Genomic DNA, 24,894 nt, shown 5'->3' on the forward strand with positions numbered 1-24,894 from the left:
ATAAAGAGAACCAAACTGCATTGAGATGATCCTCGTCCAGCATCACCTGGTGGGTTCCGAGGGACTGGCGTTCTTGTGGCAGCCGCATCTCTAAAGTGATATGACGAGGAAGTAAAAGAGAAAGTGATAGAATGGATTGCAAAGCAAAGCTCTGAAGGTTAAAGGAGGAATGGCTAATAGCCAACGATCACAAGCACTCCACATCGCAATTCTGTTCCTTAGCACTAGGTGGCACCGTAGTTTAGTGTTCAAATTAAGGAAACGAGTTATGAAGTAGCGCAGCCTTGGTTTGCAACAATGAGGATACAAAGTGCCACGATGTTAGGAGTTTATTACCCCCCCATGTGAAGCGAAGCACACAGCTATCCAGAATTTCGACATAAATGTTTAGTGCTGTCCTGATGTCAGAGATTAGAAAGGACAGAGCTTTGAAAGAAACCAAGGCTACAATGTAAGCTTAGAAGCAGGACCCTCTTACTCTGATGTACTGGCTTGTCTTAGTCTGTCAGTTCTAGTTTTGCTCAATAAAGAATAATAATACTAATAATAATCAGAATAATAAGGCTAGAGGGTGTCTTTGGGGATTAAAAGACACCTTCCCTTCTCGGTAACAATGTAATCTACGTGAACAATGTATATAAAATGATATTAGCAGTTATTATCTCTCCTGCGAAGAGTCAAGGGGGTCCTACTGCAGGATCTAGAACTGGGCATCCAGAAGAAGACCACAATGCATACAATGACAAATCTCCAGTCCCACCATAGATGCAATACTCTAGTAATAAAACTGATTTCAACTTTCAAAATGTTATAACTATTTCATTAACGTAACTTTTACTGTATAACACATATATACAACACTATCCTTGGGGGTATTAGAAGAACATTTTCGAATCCCTGCTTTCACCATGAATTGTGACTTAAACTTGGATCAGCAAACACAACGTGCCATTGGAACACAGGAGTGATGGGAGTGATAAAGGGCCATTGGAACACAGGAGTGATGGGAGTGATAAAGGGCCATTGGAACCCAGGAGTGATGGGAGTGATAAAGGGCCATTGGAACACAGGAGTGATGGGAGTGATAAAGGGCCATTGGAACCCAGGAGTGATGGGAGTGATAAAGGGCCATTGGAACACAGGAGTGATGGGAGTGATAAAGGGCCATTGGGACACAGGAGTGATGGGAGTGATAAAGGGCCATTGGGACACAGGAGTGATGGGAGTGATAAAGGGCCATTGGAACACAGGAGTGATGGGAGTGATAAAGGGCCATTGAAACACAGGAGTGATGGGAGTGATAAAGGGCCATTGGGACACAGGAGTGATGGGAGTGATAAAGGGCCATTGGAACACAGGAGTGATGGGAGTGATAAAGGGCCATTGAAACACAGGAGTGATGGGAGTGATAAAGGGCCATTGGGACACAGGAGTGATGGGAGTGATAAAGGGCCATTGGAACACAGGAGTGATGGGAGTGATAAAGGGCCATTGGAACACAGGAGTGATGGGAGTGATAAAGGGCCATTGAAACACAGGAGTGATGGGAGTGATAAAGGGCCATTGGAACACAGGAGTGATGGGAGTGATAAAGGGCCATTGGAACACAGGAGTGATGGGAGTGATAAAGGGCCATTGGGACACAGGAGTGATGGGAGTGATAAAGGGCCATTGGGACACAGGAGTGATGGGAGTGATAAAGGGCCATTGGAACACAGGAGTGATGGGAGTGATAAAGGGCCATTGAAACACAGGAGTGATGGGAGTGATAAAGGGCCATTGGGACACAGGAGTGATGGGAGTGATAAAGGGCCATTGGAACACAGGAGTGATGGGAGTAGATAAAGGGCCATTGGGACACAGGAGTGATGGGAGTGATAAAGGGCCATTGGAACACAGGAGTGATGTGTCACAGCTACAATAGTCATTTCTAACATTAACCCCGTCTGCGCTGGATTTCTCATCCATTTCATGTTATTTTAATGGACAGAATGTACTTTTCTTTCAAAATGAATGACATTTCTCAGTGACCCCAAACTTTGGAGCTGTAGGGTAGATAATGAAGTGAAGTCATCGGAATGTCAAGGCTTTGTGAATAAACCCCTATATTCTCATGTTTTCAATTAGAAACGTATGCTTCTGGCGAAAGCCTATAGGTGACAGCGTTTAGCAGTGAGAGGGTTAAGATAACGTGGACTCTCCCTTTGTCGGAATCAATCAGCTCTCCCTCTCCGCAGATTGCAGGCAGGATGAGGGAATACCCTTGAAACCCTAATGGTGATGCATGATCCCGCGAGCAGCGCTGCAATCAGACAGCCGCTTATTAATCACACGGCGGGTTAGAGACGGAACGAACAAGCTTTTCCAGCTATCAGAAACAAACCCAAAACCCCTGATTAAAAGTACACACAAAATATCACAAAAAGGCCGAAAAAAGCAGTAGAATTCCCAGTTTTCTATGGATTCGGAGGTTTCAGTGAAGCCGGGAGACCGCATTGTATAGAATGTAGAACGTTCGTCTTTCTGCCATAGAGAAGTCATCGATAGAAAGCGGGGGTTTTCAAATACTAATCATTTCTTTACAGATAAAAAATATAGTTTCGTTGAAAAATAAAGGTAAGGTGTGTTTTAACTCTTTATGGTTATGAAGTGGAGCGATCGTCTTCTCAAGCAATTAAATATTCCTGTACTTTTCCCCATTTTGAACCGGAATTCCTCTTTGTATAGTCCTCTTTTTGGACTAAGATAGAATTATGAGCTCCAAGAACTCCTTTCTTCCCATTTCTGTTGTGTTAATGGAGTCCCGGTTGTTGTGATGTCGTGTGATGTCATTATTACACTGCTCATGATGCAACAGTGGAATGTTGGCTGTGGAACCATGATGCTGGACCTTCCATGGGGCAGAAGATGCCGCTCTCCACTCACATGTGGACAAAATCTTATATGCAGCTCTAATAAGGAGCCACAATTGTGTGTCATGGTGGCAGGGGCCAACGATTTTCCAGGGGCCAACGATTTTCCAGGGGCCCATGATTTTCCAGGGACCCTAGACTATGACCTAGGATCTCAGATGATAAGTCCTCGGCCAGTAATTACCGATATTAATTATCATTTTAAAAGCAGGCAACTCCGCGTCCGCGCACTGAGTGAGGCCGACGAATTCATTAAGATTGTAAACGATGTATTTCAGTGGAATCCGGCTAATGATATTTATTAATTATTAACGCCTTTGATAAATTATTCAGAATTTCCTGCATTATCCGGAAAACTGATGCCTTTCATTTGTTTTTTTTCGTTTGATATTTTGCTCGTCTATTTGATGAGGTTTTGGGATATCGCATCACGTGGCGTTTTAAGAAAATTAATACGTTTTATGCTTTATTTATTTTTGGGATAAACTCCACGGCCTTCATATCGAGGAAACTTTAAGATGAGACCAACGACTGCGGATTTTTCTTATGGACAGAGAGAGGTAAAAATGGGTGGAGCATGTGGCATATATGAGAGTGGGTGTGACAGCATTATGCCCCTCCCTTTCCGTGGATGCTCCTAGTCCCTCCCCCGCGGTTCCCTGGTGAAACCTGCACTGTTGTGCTTTCGTGCGCGGCTGGAGGGGATTCTTTTCTGTTTATTGAAAGTTTGAAGGTCAGAGGCAGCGATCGCCAAGTTCCTCAAAGCTTTGGAAAGGCGTCGCAGGTCAATAAATCCTATTTTATTCCGGATTTGAGTCCCGCGTCTCGGCTTCTGACATCATTTCTCGCTGACGTTCATCTGGGTTATCCGCATTTAGGAGATTTGATGGCCGTCCGTGGAGACGCAGCCGCCAGCTTCCCCAAATCCACAATCAGTTGATGCGTAAACTCCTTTTCATCCTCTGCTGTCTCGACGTTCTCGGCTATATTTACGGGAGTCCCTTCTCTGTAATGCGTCCAACATCAGGATTTATCCTGGGGCCGGCTCTCACATGACAATCTGTTGCCAAGAAATCGACGAGACGGCATCAAGCGAGGATTAAACCGGGATCCGAGAGCAGCAGAGTAATTGTGAAAGGCAAACATTCTTTATTTATTTGGAAGGAAGTTTTGCTTTATTACAAGGGTGGTAGATAAATGGAACAGCCTCCCAGCAGAAGTGGTAGTGGGTAATACAGTGAGGGAATGTAAACATGTACAAGACGAGACCGACGACTGATTAGGGTTTGAGTCTTTACAGAAGGAGAACTAGACGAGGGGCCGGATGGGGCCGATCTGCCAACAGGGTCTGGGTTTCTATAAATGGAATATAAGAAATATAAAATATCTATTTTTATAACTTATAGCTGAAAAAATGTATAGTCAGGGCAGGGCAACTGTTGGCATTGGACCCACTGTGGAAAAAGACTCTCATAAGGCTCAGCCAAATGAGACAAAATGATTATTATTATTATTATTTTTATTATTATTATTTTTATTATTTTTATTATTATTATTTTTATTATTTTTATTATTATTATTATTTTTATTATTATTATTATTATTATTTTTATTATTATTATTATTATTATTATTAGACTTTATCATTATAAAGGTTTCAAAGTCCCGTCAGCTGTAATGCTGTAGACCGATTATCGTGGGAACTGAGTAAATTTGGTACTCAAACCTTAATCAGTCGTTGGTCTCGTCTCAGATCCCACACATTTATATTCCCTTACTGTATTAACCTCTACCACTTCTGCTGGGAGGCTGTTCAATGTATCTATCACCCTCTGAGTGAATAATCTACCACAATACTAATCGCATAATGTTCTGGGCACTGGGAATGAACGGGTTTGAATCTAACCCTCTGACCACGTCTACTGAGGATGTCGAGAACCTAGACATGTCGAAGCGCGTTGGGTCATGGCGTTCCTTGTATGTAGGAGAGACTGCTGAATCGCTCGCTTTGCCCGCCGGACCCCCTTTTCTTTTCTCGTACGGCGGGGAGTCGGGAAGAACCAGCGCGTTATGACTGCTGCCAAGAGCCGAAATACCTCCAGGGAAGCCGCAGATGCCACAGAAATCTCGTCTGCCCCGAGGTAAAGGAACTAAACGATGGAGATGCATTAAGGAGATCGCACCCTATCTCTGAGACACCGCGAGTCCGGCAGATGTCTGCAAACCTTCTACCACTTCAGCTGGGAGGCTGTTCTGCTGATCTACCACCCTCTCAGTAAAGTAAAACTTCCTCACATCACATCTAAGCCTCCATTCCCTTGTTTTAAATGCCAGCCTCTCCTTCTAATAACCGCACAGAATGCTGGCGAGGAATCTGCTGCAGAAGAGTAAAAGTGCAGCAATCCCCACTATGAGAACTGCCTCACTTTTTCCTCCCCATTTCATAGAAAATTCCTGATGTGTCTGGTGTGAAAGTGACAAATCTCCATCCATCCAAGTGAAGCCCCCCCCTGGAGGGGGTTCAGAGACCCCTCCTCGCTGCCTCCACCCCCCAGGATCATGTGGCTTTACAGAAATGATACAATAAGATTACATTGTGTGCCGGGAGCTCAGAGGACTCGCTGGATGGAGCGCGGGAGTCTCTGCAGCAGACGGGAGCTCAGGATGGGGGTCTCTGCACCTCTCTAGATCCGGGACACCGAGGGGGGCTCAGTCCGGGGGCAGGAAGCATGCATCAGTCACCCCGCTGGGAGGAATCCCACCCTGGCTGTCACTTTAAATAGACAGAGTGAGAAGGACCCAGGGACTGTCCCACCATGAAGCTCAGAGACCCCAGGGAGCCATGGGACGTCTAATGAGACCCAGTGGAGGAGAAGAACCTGGGAGGTCGCACAGAGCCCCCCATCTGGCTGCAAACTTTCCCCAAAGAAGACCCAGAAGACCTGGAGCATGTGAGACCCCCGAGCTCTGCTGAACACAACATTTCCAAGGGTGAGCCTGAGACATGCACTCTCATCACTATTATTATTACTATTATTATTACTATTATTATTATTATTATCATTATTATTATTACTATTATCATTATTATTATTACTATTATTATTACTATTATTATTACTATTATTATTATTACTATTATTATTACTATTATTATTATTAAGGGTGAGCCTGAGACATGCACTCTCATCACTATTATTATTACTATTAGCATCACTATTATTATTATTACTATTATTATTATTAAGGGTGAGCCTAAAACATGCACTCTCATCACTATTATTATTACTATTATTATTACTATTATCATTATTATTAAGGGTGAGCCTGAGACATGCACTCTCATCACTATTATTATTACTATTATCATCATTATTATTACTATAATTATTACTATTATTATTATTATTATTATCAAGCGTGAGACATGCACTCTCATCACTATTATTATTACTATTATCATCATTATTATTACTATTATTATTAAGGGTAAGGCTGGGACATGCACTCTCATTTTTATTGTTATTATTATTGATATTTTTATTATTATTAGTGAGAGTGTGTCATGCACTGTTATTATTATTATTATTATTATTAGTGAGAGTGTGTCATGCACTGTTATTATTATTATTGATATTTTTATTATTATTAGTGAGAGTGTGTCATGCACTGTTATTATTATTATTATTATTATTATTAGTGAGAGTGTGTCATGCACTGTTATTATTATTATTGATATTTTTATTATTATTATTAGTGAGAGTGTGACTGCACTGTTATTATTATTATTATTATTATTATTATTAGTGAGAGTGTGACTGCACTGTTATTATTATTATTATTATTATTATTATTATTATTATTAGTGAGCGTGTGTCATGCGCTGTTATTATTATTGTTATTGGTATTATTGTTGTTATTATTATTATTAATAAAGTGACTGTTATTATTAGTAAGACTGGGGTTACACATGGTAATGTGCGTTTCAGGCGTGGTTTCTTGTAGATTTTTCACCGCTTTTTAATCTTTCTTCTGGAAGATCAGATTTCAGAGGTTTTTTATTGAGCTTTTGAGTTAAATTTAGTATCTCGTGGACTTCGCTGTCCATTTGGGAATTTGGTTTAATCATAACAGACGTTACTTTGGGGAAATAAACCGGAAAAATAACATTATAGCAATCCAAAACTGTATAGCGGTGCCGAGTATCACAGCGCACGAGTACCTGAGACACGGCAGCGGCCCTCACCCGGCACGTGGAGCCCAATGCTTCGCAAGGATTTGTACCCCGCCGGCCTGGGGCAATACGATGGACCCTTTGCCTATTGCCCCTGCAGGCAGCCATTGAGTGCGGGGCAGAAGCAGACTTAACCCTTTCACCGCTGCCCTTTCATGGGCCGTCTAATGCGTAAAAAGGAATGTGTCTCAGCTGCTGCAGAAGCTCTTGAATAAGCCACAGCGTAACCTTTTTGACCTCCTTGTTTCCATGGCATTTTGCCGCCGGCCCCAGATTTTGCCAATCTGTCCTCCATCTGCCGCTCGTGCCAACTCGCCCTACAGGCAATGAAACCCAGCGATGCCGTTAAAACAGTTAACTCATTCATTACCAGTGTGTACTGAGAGAAGGGCGAAATTATTAAAGAAATTGACAAATTCGACATATAATAAATCGACGAAAACCCTAAGCCGGGTACGTGTCGGCTCTGGATACCCTGAAAGGGTTAAGGAATCCCCCATCTCTCATATATATATATATCCCAGTGACAAAACATAGCATCAAGGAGGATGAGGAAAAAAAGGCCAGATTTTCACCCAGAACTCGTCTTTAACCAAAAGTGCGGTTGGAGGAAAGCTCTGGGAAACATCGCGAGGTTCATATGAGAAATGAAACAGCATGAGACCATTCCCATCACTCTCAGCAGCCCCCTCAGGTCATCATCATGGGAAAGAAGTTCCTATAAACTGTGTAAGAGGTCCAAGTGAAGCCATCAGCTGCTGAAGAACCTCTTGGATCAAGGACCTGCCGCCATAAGAATAAATCTATATATCTATATATTATTATTACTATTATTAATGCATTTATATAGCGCCATCATATTCCACAGCGCTGTACGACATAACAAGTAGTATTTAACAAAACAGTTTGGATTTACAGGGACACATGGTAAGGTGTGCTCTAGTTCCAAGAGCTTACAATCTAGTTGGGCTTTGTGGGCTAGCAGTGATAGTGAGGCTATCGGTGTCACCGCGTACCACGATGTGCGGGGACAATAGGGCCGCTGTCCGTGCCGGGGGGAGGACGCTGTTTACATGGAGTTTGCAAAGCATTCTGCAAATTCATCGCCTTTCAGCGAGTGGCAGAGGGCGGCGAGGGACGCTGCCGGGCGATAGAGCCTTTTATCTGCAGCCACCTGCCCCGCGCATGGACAGCGGCACCTCCAGGTACACAAAGTTTTCTCGCCAGCGGTGTGCATTCATTTATACACAGCTTTACGCCGTACATATATCTCAGATACGGATGTGAGTGCTGGGAGTTGGTTTTGTGATCATTCGGTGTGCAAGCAGATGCTTTAGTATATGTTTTATTATATATTTGGGGGGGTGTGGGGTATAGCAGTGCTGAGTATCTGTGCAGCCCGCAGGGTATACCAGTGCTGAGTATCTGTGCAGCCCGCAGGGTATAGCAGTGCTGGGTATCCGCGCAGCCCGCAGGGTATATCAGTGCTGGTATCTGTGCAGCCCGCAGGGTATAGCAGTGCCGGGTATCCGTACAGCCCGCAGGGTATAGCAGTGCTGAGTATCTGTGCAGCCCGCAGGGTATAGCAGTGCCGGGTATCTGTGCAGCCCGCAGGGTATATCAGTGCTGGTATCTGTGCAGCCCGCAGGGTATAGCAGTGCCGGGTATCCGTACAGCCCGCAGGGTATAGCAGTGCCGGGTATCCGTACAGCCCGCAGGGTATAGCAGTGCTGAGTATCCGTGCAGCCCGCAGGGTATAGCAGTGCTGAGTATCCGTGCAGCCCGCAGGGTATAGCGGTGCCGGGTATCCGTGCAGCCCGCAGGGTATAGCAGTGCTGAGTATGTGGCTGGCATTGACTGTCTCCTTCTCTTTCAGTTCTCCAAGCTGTGAGCAGAGCCGGGTGGAGTAATGCAGATCGGGGGGCTTCGCGCCCCTGGCTCTTTGTTCGCCTCTCTCCTGATTCACTGTCTTGCGTTACCTCTCGTCGGTCTCGTCCAGGTGAGACGCTCTCTGCCAGCGCTCTGTTATAGAGACCATGAAATATTCATGGGCAGCGCACCGCGTGGAAGTGCTCTCTCTCTCTCTCTCTCATTCTCTCTCTCTATCTCTCTCTATCTCTCTCATTCTCTCTCTCTGTCTCTCTCTATTTCTCACTATCTTTCTCTCTCTCATTCTCTCTCTCTATCTCTCTCTATCTCTCTCATTCTCTCTCTCTGTCTCTCTCTATTTCTCACTATCTTTCTCTCTCTCATTCTCTCTCATTCTCTCTCTCATTCTCTCTCTGTCTCTCTCTCTCCCTCTCTCTGTCTCTCTCTCTCTCTCTGTCTCGCTATCTCTGTCTCTCTGTCTCTCTCTCTCCCTCTCTCTGTCTCTCTCATTCTCTCTCTCTATCTCTCTCATTCTCTCTCTCTGTCTCTCTCTCTGTCTCTCTCTCTCTCTCTCTCTCTCTCTCTCTCTCTCTCTGTCTCTCTCTCTCTCTCTCTCTCTCTCTCTCTCTGTCTCTCTCTCTCTCTCTCTCTCTCTCTCTCTCTCTCTCTGTCTCTCTATCTCTCTCTCTCTCTCTCTGTCTCTCTCTCTCTCTCTGTCTCTCTCTCTCTCTCTCTCTATCTCTCTCTCATTCTCTCTCTCTGTCTCTCTCTCTGTCTCTCTCTCTCTCTCTCTCTCTCTCTCTCTGTCTCTCTCTCTCTCTCTCTCTGTCTCTCTCTCTGTCTCTCTCTCTCTCTCTCTCATTCTCTCTCTCTATCTCTCTCATTCTCTCTCTGTCTCTCTCTCTCTCTGTCTCTCTCTCTCTCTCTCTGTCTCTCTCTCTCTGTCTCTCTCTCTCTCTCATTCTCTCTCTCTATCTCTCTCATTCTCTCTCTGTCTCTCTCTCTCCCTCTCTCTCTCTCTCTCTCTCGGGCGCCATGCATTATTTAAGCAGAAAGTTTCTGCATTCTAAGCAGGGTGAGAGAGAAGTTACAGGCGGTGACCGGCGGATCACAACCCCCATCAAACAAGCCGGGTATTTCGGCACAACGCCCTTATCTATACCAGACAGGAGCTCAAACGGCAGCTATCTGCGACGGCTTATTTTTAACCCCTTCATAGCAGCATAGAGGTTGCTGGCAGATTGGCCCCATTCGGCCCGTCTAGACTGCCCGTTTATCCTTCTGTCAAGGATCATCCCATGCATGTTTAAATTCCTTCGCTGTATTAGCTTCTACCACTTATGCTGGGAGGCTGTTCCACTTATCTACCACCCTCTCAGTAAAGCATAAACCTCCTTACATTCCATCTAAACCTCTGACCCTCTCGTTTGGACCGAATTCCCTCCCCATTTCCTACTAATAGCCGGGGCAGGTACTATCGCCCCCCGCCCAGAAGCCTCCTTGTTGCCCCAAAAACACACAAGCCATTTCTTCCTGAGTATGGGGCGCCAATGGTCAGTATTTGCCCCGGGGGCCAGATGGAGATAGAAGACCGGATGGGACCCCAGAATAAACGCATCTTTACATTATTTTATTTTTTATTCTAGTCTAATAATTGTCATAAATTTATAATTAAAATGTATTTAATTAAGTAAAATAAAATTATCAGAATTCTCTCTCCCGGCCCCCAGAAAACGGCTTATTTTAAGAAACAATTTGCTCGGCTGAGCGAAATCCCTGCTATAAATAACTCGCAGTAATAAATGGGGTTTTTTTGTGTATTTTAAGGTTCGATGAAAAAGTCCTATTTTTATCTTCATGTCATCTTAATAAGCGAGCGACGGCTGGGGGGGGGCGCTCCTTAAATGGGAGAACATCGAGCTCCCGATTACACCGACTGCGGGCGCAGAAACCCAGAACCCCCCGGCAGATTGGCCCCCATTCGGCCCCCATTTCTTCTGCTGTAAAGACTCAAACCTTAATCAGCCGTTGGTCTCGTCTTAGATTCAGGAGCCGGATGTCTATCCCGCGCATGGTGTATTACAGCGATACTTTGTTTCCAGATCTAACAGGGAGACTGCTGTGTTACATCATTGATTATTATTATTATTATTATTATTATTATTAACCTTAAATAAAATATATATATATCGGAAAGTTTATTTTTCTATCCCTTTTGTCTGTTGCTGCTCCGCACGGTGACCAAGTTCTTCTCCTTTCCAGATCGCTCAGGCTGAGCTCCAGAAGACATGCGCGAGGTCCACAGCTGAAAGCGTGCCCAGTGCATGCCCACAGGTGTGCCAGTGCAGACCCCCTCCTCTGCTGCCGCCGCCACCCCCTCCACCTCCGCCTCCAAGACTCCCGCCGCCCGGTGAGTGAGCAACAAGAGCGTTACACTCGGGGGACACAAAGCAGACAGATATACGGGGACTTCTGTGGTTTCTTCTGACGGGACCCCCTGTCATCGCACCCCCTAGGACTGTGATGGCGAACCTGTGGCATGTGTGCCGCAACCCAAAGGCCTCTGGCCAGGCTGGCGATTCACCGGTTATATGTATGTGTGTGGATGTGTGTGTATGTATAGTGTGTATATGTGTGTGTGTGTGTGTATATATATATGAGTGTGTGTGTGTATATATATATATGAGTGTGTGTGTGTGTTTGTGTATATATGTATATGAGTATGTATTTGTATGTGTATATGTATCTACGTGTGTATATATATGTGTGTGTGAGTAGTATGTAAGTATTATGTGTATGTGAGTATGTATGTATGTGTGTGTGTAAATGTATATGTGTGTGTATGTATGTATGTGTGAGTATGTGTGTGAGTATGTATGTATGTGTGTGTATATGTATGTGTGTGTGAGTATGTTTGTGTGTATGTATGTATGTGTATATGTATGTATGTGTATGTATATATATGTGTGTGTATATGTATGTGTGAGTATGTATGTATGTGTGTGTATATATATATGTATGTGTGTGTGAGTATGTATGTGTGTGTATGTATGTATGTATATGTATGTATGTGTATATGTATGTCCGTGTGTATGTATGTGTGTGTATGTATGTGTTTATGTGTGTAAATGTATGTGTGTGTATGTATGTATGTGTGAGTATATATATGTATGTGTGTGTGAGTATGTATGTGTGTGTATGTATGTATGTATATGTATGTATGTGTATATGTATGTCCGTGTGTATGTATGTGTGTGTATGTATGTGTTTATGTGTGTAAATGTATGTGTGTGTATGTATGTATGTGTGAGTATATATATGTATGTGTGTGTGAGTATGTATATGTATGTATGTGTATGTGCGTGTGTATGTATGTGTGTGTATGTATGTATGTATATGTATGTATGTGTATATGTATGTCCGTGTGTATGTATGTGTGTGTATGTATGTGTTTATGTGTGTAAATGTATGTGTGTGTATGTATGTATGTGTGAGTATGTATGTATGTGTGAGTATATATATGTATGTGTGTGTATGTATGTATGTGTGTGTATGTATGTATGTGTGAGTATATATATGTATGTGTGTGTGAGTATGTATATGTATGTATGTGTATGTGCGTGTGTATGTATGTGTGTGTATGTGTGTAAATGTATGTGTGTGTATGTATGTATGTGTGAGTATGTATGTATGTGTGAGTATATATATGTATGTGTGTGTATGTATGTATGTGTGAGTATGTATGTATGTGTGAGTATATATATGTATGTGTGTGTGAGTATGTATATGTATGTATGTGTATGTGCGTGTGTATGTATGTGTGTGTATGTGTGTAAATGTATGTGTGTGTATATATATATATGAGTGTGTGTGTGTGTGTGAGTATGTATGTATGTGTGTATATATATATATATATATATATGTATGTCCGTGTGTATGTATGTGTGTGTATGTATGTATGTGTGTATATATATATATATGTATGTGTGTGTAAGTATGTATGTGTGTGTATGTATGTATGTGTGTATATATATATATATGTATGTGTGTGTAAGTATGTATGTGTGTATGTATGTATGTCCGTGTGTATGTATGTGTGTGTAAATGTATGTATGTGATGTATGTGTGTGTGAGTTTGTAAGCGATGTTTCATGCAGAAAATCTGTCACTGAGGCCCAAATTGTTTCTCCGTCTCCGTCTTGGGACCTCTGGGTTTTTTTGTTACAGAAAGAAGCGAATGTTTTTAATTCTTTAAGCGTTTAGCGTTTTAGCGGCGCTGGGTTTCTTGACGCTCCCGCATCGCCTGTTTGTTTTGCGCGCCGCGAGTCCTTTTATTACCCAAACATTAGCAGCGTTGCTAGAAAATGCGGTTTATTTACAAAGCGTTGGCGATTATTTGGGTTTCTGCGAATCTTTTTTTCCTGCCAAGAATCCTCGCAGAGACGGCCGCGGCGGAGGGTAACGCACCAATTATCGCTCAAAGAAAAACGGCTCTGTATAACCGGCTGGATTTACCCTAAAAATACTTTCTGATTCCCCCCCCGGGGCAACTAATAAATATTTTTGCAATTAGAAGAATACGACGAGTGGAAAGATCTTTCTAGAAACAGATGTTGTTGTTGGTTGGGAACCTAATGTATTCCGATCCTCTGTATATCATATCCATAAATATCCAACCTGCAAGTAGATCGGCCCCCATCCGGCCCCCGTGTAGTCCGCCCGTTTCTCCTGCTGTAAAGACTCAAACCTTAATCAGTCGTTGGTCTCGTCTTAGATTCAGTAGCCGTATGTCTATCCCATGCGTGTTTAATCCCCTCACTGTATTACCCTCTACCACCTCTGCTGGGAGGATGTTCCACTTATCCACCGCCCTATCCGTACAGTCAGGTTTATAGGCTGCTCCCAGAGACAGAAACATTCTTTTAAAATAAACGAAATTATAGCTGCAGCCATGTGCGCCCGATTGATTCCAGTTGTAATTGAATTCCGCCGTTACGGCCTGCAGAGCATCTCCACCACTTAGTCCTAATAATTCATCCGATTTGAAAATATTCATCTTGTGGCATCTGGAAAAATGTGATTATTTCCCGGGGAGGCCACAGCTTTGGTTGGTTGAGACGTGTCGGTGAGGCGGCCGACGTGCCGATGTTTGGGGGCCTGGCTGGGAAGCGTTTGGCCGTAATACAGAAGTTTATTTAATAAAGTGGAAGGCGCCTAAAAATAGAAAGAGAAAAGACAGAATTGGCCGATTTCCTGAATCCACCGGCTTCGCCTTAACGGTGACAAAAGCCAAAGAAATTCTATCCAGAGACCTAATGAATTCTGTTTTCTGCTCATAAAGCTCGTTAAATGCTACGGGATCTAATTATTAGATGCTGCTATATTTAATCATTGCAATAATTGCACATCGTGAGCAGGACGGGGGCAGCGGAACCATGATATCCGTCACTAGAATCATTCCAGAGAACCTAGAACGTCCAGAAAATTAGCATAATGCAACGGTGTGTGCGCCGGGGGAATTAAGGGGCATCCAGCCATCATATGCACTTTAATGCATATACACACATACATACATACACACATACACACATAGACACACAAACATACACACACATACATACATACACACATACATACATACATACACACATACACAAATACGAACACACACATACATACACACATAGACACACAAACATACACACACATACATACATACACACATACATACAAACATACACACATACACAAATACGAACACACACATACATACACACATAGACACACAAACATACACACACATACATACATACACACATACACAAATACGTACACACACATACATACATACATACACACATACATACATACACACACATAGACACACAAACATACACACACATACATACATACACACATACATACATACATACACACACATACATACATACACACATAGACACACAAACATACACAAATACATACACACGTACACACACATACATACACACATAGACACAAACATACACACACATACATACATACACACATAATTACACACATACACAAATACATACTCACGACACACAAACATACATACACAAATACATACACATACTTACACACATACATACATACACATACAAACATACACACACACATACATACACACACACACATACACACAAACATACATACACAAATACATACACACAAACATACACACACACAGATACATAAACATACACACGCATGCATACATGCACACACATACTTACAATCTAAAAAATGTCTTTACATACAACCTTTATGTCAGATATCAGTGATGGAGCTCATGGGCTTCTAATGTTTTTGCTTCTTTTGCAGGCCCTAAGCTAGAATAACGCACACAGCTTTTGTGTAGCCTGGCTGGCTAAGCATGATAGGAGTGATAGTTTCTCAGCACTTGACGCAGCAGGTATCGGTTACCCTGGGTATAGTTATAGAGGTCTTCGTTATAAAGCGGATGTTTCTGTAGCGCCCTCTGCTGGGTGGATGACAACAGCTCGACTTTCAATAGCCCTGCGAGGGACTCTAGACCGGGATTGGATGTGCAATAATAATACTACATGCCATAAAGCAGGTCACGCATGATACAGCTATACCAAAAGTCAGAAAGTAGTAATCCGTGCCGTAAAGCAGTATATGTATGCCTTAAAAATCAAAATGTACATTTATAAAGCTGGTAGATTGTGGAACAGCCTCCCAGCAGAAGTGGTAGAGGGTAATACAGCGAGGGGATTAAACATGCGCGGGATAGACATACGGCTCCTGAATCTAAGACGAGACCAACGACTGATTAAGGTTTGAGTCTTTACAGCAGGAGAAACGGGTGACTAGACGGGGGCCGGATGGGGCCGACCTGCCGGCTGTTTCTGGGTTTCTGGGTTGTGTGCAGTTATAACGGATGGATGTGATTTATTATAATTAGATCTGCGGAAGGCGCTGGGTATTTTCCGAGAGAGAACTCATTATAAAATTCTGCTTTGCCTGAAACACAAAAATCGATATTTCTGTAAAGCAAGAACTGCCATAAATCTGAGCGTTTTCTCGATGCAAAGGAAGCTTCCTCTCCGCACTTTAATTAAACGTCCCCGAGATCCTGATCCCAGCGGCTGCGGAAAAACTCCAGCAATAAACTCGGACTTAACCGGCGTTATTGGTTTTAAATGTAACGGAATAGGATAAAAGGCCGCTCGTTTTATTACATTTCTCTTGTTCTGTAACCTTTCTCTCTCCGTGGCTCGTTAGATATAATCAGGGCCCGTCCAAGACATTGTGCTGCCCGGGTTTAAGGATGAAATACTGCCCCCACCAAACCACGCCCACCTGGAAACCACACCCCCAAAAACACACCCATCAACACCACACCCACTAAAGCCATGCCCTCATTCATTATGTTATAGCATGATTAATAAAATTACTCTCACTCACACTCTCTCACACTCTCATTTACACTCTCTCACCCTCTATCTCAATGTCTTCCTACATTCTCCACCCGACTCCCTGTCTCCTTTCCCGCAGCTCTGATTCTTCTTTTGCCTCTTCTAGTTCTTTTTGCTTCTCCCCATGTCTTCTTTCCTCGTCCGCTTCTCCCCATGTCGTCTTTCTTCGTCTGCTTCTCCCCATGCTTTCTTTCTTCGCCCCCTTTCTCCCCACGTCTTCTTTCCTCGTGCGCCTTTCCCCATGTCTTCTTTCTTTGTCCGCTGGGTGATTAAGGCTGAGCCATTCAATTGTTCCCCACAATCATTATGATAAGGAGTCAGAGTGTTTGTCTAATAGATCAGGCATTATGGGAGCTTCCCTTTAAAGTCATCTCACTGATTTACCCATGCATTATACAGGGCCAGCTCATCCCTTCATGCCAGAGAGGCTCCCCGAGGTCTTCCCTTCATAAACCCAAGGAGTGAAATGTTCAGCTGTCCTGCAAACTCCTTGGTTCTTCAGTTCGATACGATGTAATTTGTGTGGTCTTCCTGAATTTGTCCGGAGAGCTCGCACTCGCTGACCCACACCCTTTCTTTTGCAGTAAACCATGCCTCCTGCTGCACGGAAGAGAACTGGTGGTACGTCCTGGTGATAATCGTGGCTGCGGTGTTCCTCGGGGTAGTCGTTATTATGTGTTACAAAGCAATAAAACGGTAAGCTGGACCTTTACGTAAAAAGTTATTTTTTTTTTACTTTTTTTAAAAGTTATTTTTTATTATTATTATTATTATTATTATATTTAATTTATAGATCATCAGCAGATTCAGTATAATTAGTAAAAGAGGGATAATTATCAATAACTAAATTCAAATAACCATAATTAAAATGAAATTAACATGAGAAGACGGACCGGCTCAGGAGGGGAGGACCTCGATCTTATGAGCTTGCAATCTATTAAGAGGTTGATGAGCAAGGTGATAAAGTGCTAGTTGATATTGCTTCATGAATCTGCCCCCTGGTACTGAAAGGGTTCAATAGTCTACACCTCTCTGGCGTGGTGAGGAGGTCCCTGCTCACAGGAGCTTACAATCTATACATATATATGGTAAATGCCACACTCTTTTACCTCCTTGTGGAGGATCTTTCCCCAGCCTGGCATCCGAATGTTTTGAGCTGGAAGCATGAATTATTTTATCTTCTTGATACTATTCTGATTATTTGTAGACCTTGTTGATGGGATCTAGTTGGATTTTCCGAGTATTTCCATCTCAGTGGCTTTTTGTGCCAAATGCTGAATGTAGACGTTTTATTTACCGACATTTGCCCCAATTGGGAAACCCTCTGTCCAGGGTTTATACTTTATAACTACATTAAGTTTAAGGCATTTCTGGTGCCCACCGGGGAGTTGGGATCCATCAGACACCCAAATGGTTCTCCATAAGGATGGTCAGAATTGGTCAGGGTTCTTCCAAGGTGGGGCAGGTGCCTCGTCTTGCCCCCTACTGGAGTCACCCATGGAGGTCGCTGAAGAGAAGCACCTTCTCCTCTCCTCGACCTCCAGACCTCTGTGGTCCATCAGGTCGGTGGGACGGTCGCGTAGGAGGACACATACTTCAGAGGGCACCATATTTATGAACGTGGAGAATAAGAGAAGTTATTGCCAGGAAGGTAAACAGCTTTTATTATGATTGATTACGAAACAGAAAGGGCAGATGGCAAAAGATCGTTACTTAAACAGGAGCAATAAATCTCACGCCAAGCGCCGCACGGGAAGAGCAGAAGGAAAAAGAGCGGAAAGGAAAAGGTTCTCCATTCTGAATACAAATGCCGGCTCTTTTAGCCAATTTAATCCCTGCGCTTGAGAACAAATAGAAAAAACACCATAAAGGTTTAAAGAGTCACCAAAAATCAATGGAACGGTAATCGGCAGCGAAAAAAACACCCATGATGTGCCGGTTTTAAAGGTATTTTACAGCGGGCGCTTTGGTCACTCGTCTGACGCTCCATCCAGCCCCTGCTTCCCATAATGAACAAATAACGTCACCCTGGTAATTTACAGGGGAGGAAACGCTTCGTTAGCGGGACTCGAATCGATGACCTTCCCAATATAATTAATGCTGTAAATCTGTTTGCCTCTTCTGTACGACGCGGCCATAACTCAGCTGCACTTCCCTACCTCTCAGAAACCAGTCACGAGGGACGGATGTCCCCCCCAAGGAAGCCCATAATCTTCTAGAATTCACGTGATCTAGAAAGCCTAGAACAATCTGCACTGGTCTAGAACTCAGTGCGTGTGTAACGCAGATATGGACAGGGATAGCAGGGACGCGGTACGGTGGGTGCAGCACAGGGAGTGCTCTGGTAAAAGCAGTACTGATGACAGAAGAGGGAGAGAGTGTGTGTGTATGGTGTTAGAGTGAGTGTGTGTGTGTATGGTGTTAGAGTGAGTGTGTGTGTATGGTGTTAGAGTGAGTGTGTGTATGGGGTTAGAGTGAGTGTGTGTGTGTATGGTGTTAGAGTGAGTGTGTGTGTGTATGGTGTTAGAGTGAGTGTGTGTGTATGGTGTTAGAGTGAGTGTGTGTATGGGGTTAGAGTGAGTGTGTGTGTGTATGGTGTTAGAGTGAGTGTGTGTGTATGGTGTTAGAGTGAGTGTGTGTATGGGGTTAGAGTGAGTGTGTGTGTGTATGGTGTTAGAGTGAGTGTGTGTGTGTATGGTGTTAGAGTGAGTGTGTGTATGGGGTTAGAGTGAGTGTGTGTGTGTATGGTGTTAGAGTTTGTGTTACTGTATGAAAGTAGATTGTGTGTCTTAGTGTCTGGTGTTGGTGTGAATGTATGTTACTATGTGGTGTAAGAGCACGTGTTTGTGTATGGTGTTAGCATGTGTGAGTGTATGTTGTTAGGCTATGTGTGTGAGTGTAACTGTAGAGTGTTAGAGCATGTGTGAGTGTATGGTGTTTGCATGAATGCTTGTGTCAGCATATAGGGTTATTGTGTGTTAGTAATTGGTGTTAGCATGTGTGGGGGTGCGTTAGTATATGGTGGTAGTGTGAGTGTATGTGTGAACAAATGTTATTAGAGTGTCAATCGGTATCTTAGGGTTAGCGCAGTGAGGGAGAGGTTTAAGTGGATGTTAGAGCGACTCCGTCTGTTAGTAGGTGCCATGTTTTAGTTTCGGGTCTTCTTGTGCTTCCAAAGCGTGGGAAAGCCGGACTGACCATACGGTTGTCATCTGTGCCGTTTCTGTTTATTGTAACACAGTGTTGGCTTTTTGTCTCTATAGAGCGCAGAACAATATTTAGAGAGCTGGAACGCAGCCGGTCAATTTACCAAAGATCTCCCTGCAGATAATTATTAACCCGTCCTGTGCTGCAAAAGATTTACGAAATAAACTACCCATAACCATACCTCCGAAGTGCCCTCGCTTATCGACCGAGGGCATTTATTAGTATGAATTAGGGTATGTTCTCTGATATTTATATTCTAAGAACGTTCTGGAGCGAGTAATGGAGCAGACAAATAAATAATTAATTGCTTTCCCTAGTTAAATACCCTGCGTCTATTAAAAGGGTTAAAAACTACCCCCCCCCCCCTGCGCTGAACTGATTGCCGGGAGCAGCAGCTGCACAGAATTGCTGTTTTTTTCGTTCATTAATGAAGCTAATTAGCGTTTCTCTCCATGGGGAATGTTTAAAGCGCGGTGATTATGGGGGCCGTGAAGTGGGGTCTGTCAATTCTCACGTTAAATAAACACTTCACACACAAGCCTCCGGTTGGGACCCAGCGCCGGGTAAATTATACGTCCCGTCCGGGGGGTATCTGAACATAACTGCAAAACAAGATGTTTGTGGCCAACGAGTAACACTTCAGACTAACTTCGACCTCGTTTAGAAAGACAGCCCTTCCCTATAGATCGTCCGCTCTTCTGAATTTAAAGGGATAGATGGGGGTAAAGTGGGGTAAGAATAGGGGGCAGCAACTGGGCTCTGGGTGCCAGGGGGGCTCACCTATTTATTCAGTCCCTGCCACTCCTTTTTCCAGGAGCTAGACATCAAATTCTTCCTGCTCCACCACTAGCCCACCAGGCCAAGAGCACCGGCCGGCGGCCACCGCGATGTACGAAGGGAGGGAACGAGAAGCGACGCGGGGAGAGGGCACCATGTATTTCGTGCATTGGGACCTTTTCAACAATTTGCCAAAATGCCAGATGTGGTGACCCTGAGCCCCTACAGCCACATATACATACCTTATATACTCTATAGTTATATATCTCACTACTGGTTGGTGTTTTGGGGCATAGAAACAAAGAACCGGCCCCATCCGGCCCCCGTCTAGTTGCCCCGTTTCTCCCGCTGTAAAGACTCAAACCTTAATCAGTCGCTGGTTAGATTCAGGAGCCGTATGTCTATCCCGTTGTTCTGGCAGTGAATGGGTTAGCTGAGGATTTCCTGTTCTGTTCTTTTCTGGATGTCATTGGGCGAAAGGTCTTGTAGGTGTGGCCAGAATCCTTGCTTCCTTTTAAGGCCATTGTTGGAAACAAATGGGTGGGGCTTAATGGGTATTCTACTGTACCCCACCCACAAAGCTTGGGGTTTAAAAATGGCCGCACCCATACATAGTGCATAGAACACAGCATGCCAACGCCAGCCCCCTCCCCCGCCTGTTTCCAGATTTCTGTTGTATTTACTTGTGTCTCTCTTTCTGTTTGTCATCACGCGCTCCGAAGGAAACCACTACACAAGGAAGAAAATGGAACCACCAGAGGAGAATATGCAATGACCCTGGAAACCGCGTAACGCGGGTCAGCTGTAACACAGCCACGCATACGTACCCTCCTTAACGCGAGAGGAATAAGCCCCCCAGCATTCACCGAGGCCAACTGCAAATGGTCAGACAGAGGGGGGCCTCATATGGGAACCCAAAAACCCACCAGATGCAAAGGAGAGAAAGCATGATCGCAAAACGCCATATCGGAAAGACTATGAAAGAGGAGACGCCCCCGAGGAACCTTCGCAGCCTGCCCTGAGAACATAATCCTTTTATGATTGACAGGCGGAAAGGGATAACTCCCGTCAAGGGCAAGGGATAATTCCTCCCGCGTGCGTAAGGATAACTTCCACCATTAACATCTCGCGCTACCTGATAATAACTGATATACTCGGAATAACTGATAAAACCCCCCCAAAAGTTTGATTATTTGATTTCAAACAGAAGAGGTGAAACAGGAACTTCACTGCATGCACTGCGTTTCCAGAAACAAAAGAGAAACCTTCTATCAATTATTATCAACAGGAATAACGAAAGAGGGTGCAGCGTTACCGGACCCCCCAAACCAATGCATGCACTCGATACGTTAACCCAGGACATACAGCTGAGGTATCATTTCTATGCAATACCCAATGGCTGAAGACTTTGAAAGCAAGTGCCGCTAGTGACATTAACCCATTCTTTGCCAGAACAAACCATCGCTAACCCATTGCGGGCTTCTTCTTGGTTTGACCCTGTGAACGCCAGCAGCCCCCCACCCCCGCAAGACTTTCTTTCTGGCGTTCAGAGGCTGCGATAAGGTTTCTAGGTGCTCCGATCAACACTCCGTTAATGCTAAGCCTCTTTTTATACTGAATGATTTTATTTATTTCTTAGGAAATCTAAAAAAAGAAAAAGATTTTAAAACACTCTGCTCCGACCGCGTGAATACAATAAGCCCGAGTGTTATTAATTCAGCAGAACTAACTTATTACATCATAACGTCAGTGCTGTATGGGGTGTAATCGAGCAGCAATTAGCCGAGAGGCTGGTGTGATACGTCGCAGAACGTCTCGACAATCATCACGCTTTAGGATGTCAAAGCTAATATCGCACTCTTTAAGGGGTTAATTCTGGAAAAAAAAGCAGCTTTGCTGGAAAATCCAAATATATCGTGTCATTCCTTCCCATACTTATGTGATACGTTACAGATAAAAGCATTTTTTTTATTTAAGAATCTCTCTTGTAATGAAAAATTCTGGACACAATATAAAATATAAGTTGTCGGTTTCCCCTAGAAATTAAAAATATATATATATTAATATACCGGCATATTTAAAAAAATTATTAAAAAATTCTATTAAAAACAGGAGGAATTTAAAGCAAAGTTTATAATAAAAAGACAAAAACTATAAAATAAAGAAATAATTATAATATATTATAGTTAAAACAGGATTTTTCCTGTTAAGCCTCTCCGATATTATATCAGGGTAATAATCGGATAGTCGGATTAAAAAACATTTTTTTTCATGGAACCCATACAGTGAAAAGAAGGGTTAATAATATTAGCGTCTTGTCCAATCGTTATCCTGCTGTCTCCATAATTGTAGATATCATTAAGGACACATGAATATTCTTGTTATAATGTATTTAATGCTTGCGTCCGCAACTATATTCCTAAAAATAACATCTTTTTTTTTTTGTGAAAATGAAAGTATATCAAGTTTAATAATACAACATATGATATTGGGAAAAAAAAGTGGTTTCTTGCCTTTTATTTCTGAATTATTATTTTTTTTAAATCTGCTTTTGCAATGCACAGAAAATTACATTCGTCTCACTAGTCTGGTATGGAAATAATTATTAGATTTTATTAAAATCAGGGTGTTTTTTTTTTTTCTATTTAAAGCAATAATTCGGAAGTTAGTATGGTGAAGTTTACACAAATATTTTTATTTCACAAATAATTAATGTCAAATTATTTTATTTTTGTAAATTGGCCTGGGTTGAAATATTTTAAAAAAATAAATAAAACAAACAGGGATAGATAACTTAATGGGGAGGAATAATTATGCAGGTTCTGAGAATAGGAAGTTAAGACATGCCGGCAGATCGGCCCCATCCGGCCCCCGTCTTGTCGCCCGTTTCTCCTGCTTTTAAGGCTCAAACCTTAATCGGTCGTTGGTCTCGTCTTAGATTCAGGAGCCGTATGTCTATCCCATGCATGTTTAATACCCTCACTGTATTACCCTCTACCACTTCTGCTGGGAGGCTGTTCCACCCTGTCTAAAAATAAGTCTGTAATCCATTTTCGGAAGGATTTAGTAGACATTTTTGAAGACTGGTTCTAGATGATTAATTATGTTAAGAGTAAAATACAATGTATCTCTATTTCTAGATTTTTAAAAATGTTTTCTCGGAGAATAAATAGTCCATATATAAACCAAATCCCAATTTCTACCAATAAAAAAATCAGGGAAATAATATTATTTTTAGCAGAGCGACAGAAAGTGGCCTCCATCTCTTCTCTTCAACACTCATTGGATCAGAGCCTCTTTATGATTGAAGGGGGAATATTCGTGGTTCTAAAACTTACATCATTAAATTATAACAAATTCACATGAAAATAGATTTAATATTTGCTTAAATGTCTATTGAGAAGGAACCGACGCTCGTCGCAGATGGATATACTGACCTGTAACTAATGGGGTGACATCATTTACTTGGACAGTTATTCCCCATTCCGGAATCTCGAATCTCCTGTAAACAATTTTACCTTCAAGGGATTATATATATAAAAAAAAAAAAAAACGAAAAAATAAAGGCATTTTCAGTAAATTAATTGCATGTGAAATTTTTGTCAATTTACAGTGATGTGGCACAAATATTGTATTTTAATGTTAAATCCGTGACGCCTAATTTTTCCCCGGGGGGGCCGCGGCAAACTTCAGGATTTAATGTTACAACAATGGAATTCTGGTGTGATTATATTTCATAATATTTATTATAGTGCGGGCTGCGGAATAGGATGGCGTTCTAAAAACTAATAATAATAATAATAATAATAAATAATAATAAACATTATGTAGCACTATATACGTGTCTTTTTATTATTTTTTTATTTGTATTATTTTGTTGGTATATTATAAATAGATATATAAAAAAATAAAAAAAAAAAGTGAATATATTTATTGAGGCGTTTATACGATTTGAATTGTTCGTACTTTTATTATTGACGTATATTTGGTCCTGCATACCGTGAACGAGAAATTATAGTATCTTAATAAAAAAAACACAGCTTTTTTACCCAAAACACTGAAGTGTGAATAGCTAAAGTGCTTTCATTATGTCCACAGGCCACGCAGAGTACATCAGTCAGAATGAGATTATGCAGACATGATAAGAGGGCCCTGGACGTGGATTGCCCTCAGGACTATTGTAACCCGGACCTTTTGTACGAATTTTAACCTTCGCAGCTCTGCGACAACCGAATCAGCGAGAACCTGAGACCCCCCCCCCGTCCCAGCTACATCCCCGCCAATACACGTTTCACAATGTAATTTAGCTTTTCCTGCAAAATCTTTTTTTTTAGTATTAAACCCTTTTATAATTACACAAAAGTAATAATCTGTTGTTCCAGAGTAAATAAATATGATTAATTGCGAATAA

At 42.6% G+C, this 24,894-nt stretch overlaps 1 protein-coding gene across 4 annotated transcripts; it reads left to right on the forward strand.

Annotated features, from left to right (window-relative positions):
• The first annotated feature begins 5,634 nt into the window (after positions 1 to 5,634).
• PRIMA1 (proline rich membrane anchor 1) lies at positions 5,635 to 24,894 on the forward strand. Of its 4 annotated transcripts, none has more exons than XM_053475295.1 (5): positions 5,635 to 5,903; positions 9,023 to 9,145; positions 11,278 to 11,425; positions 17,084 to 17,195; positions 24,582 to 24,894. In XM_053475295.1, the coding sequence occupies exons 2-5, from the start codon at positions 9,056 to 9,058 to the stop codon at positions 24,607 to 24,609; spliced, it is 378 nt and encodes a 125-aa protein (XP_053331270.1). In that variant the 5' UTR covers positions 5,635 to 5,903; positions 9,023 to 9,055; the 3' UTR covers positions 24,610 to 24,894. The 4 variants fall into 4 exon arrangements, with proteins under 4 accessions (XP_053331270.1, XP_053331267.1, XP_053331268.1 ...); XM_053475292.1 differs by lacking the exon at positions 24,582 to 24,894 and adding an exon at positions 21,206 to 22,126; XM_053475293.1 differs by lacking the exons at positions 5,635 to 5,903; positions 24,582 to 24,894 and adding exons at positions 8,256 to 8,351; positions 21,206 to 22,126.

This window comes from Spea bombifrons, chromosome 9, assembly GCF_027358695.1.
Source record: "Spea bombifrons isolate aSpeBom1 chromosome 9, aSpeBom1.2.pri, whole genome shotgun sequence".
NCBI classification, from domain to species: Eukaryota; Metazoa; Chordata; class Amphibia; order Anura; family Pelobatidae; genus Spea; species Spea bombifrons.

Excerpts from the sequence above, each read along its gene's own strand:
- PRIMA1 (XM_053475292.1), top strand. The coding sequence starts at position 9,056 with ATGCAGATCGGGGGGCTTCGCGCCCCTGGCTCTTTGTTCGCCTCTCTC. Across the intron at positions 11,426-17,083 it reads TCCAAGACTCCCGCCGCCCG|TAAACCATGCCTCCTGCTGC; the intron begins GTGAGTGAGCAA and ends TTTCTTTTGCAG. Across the intron at positions 17,196-21,205 it reads TGTTACAAAGCAATAAAACG|GAAACCACTACACAAGGAAG; the intron begins GTAAGCTGGACC and ends CGCGCTCCGAAG.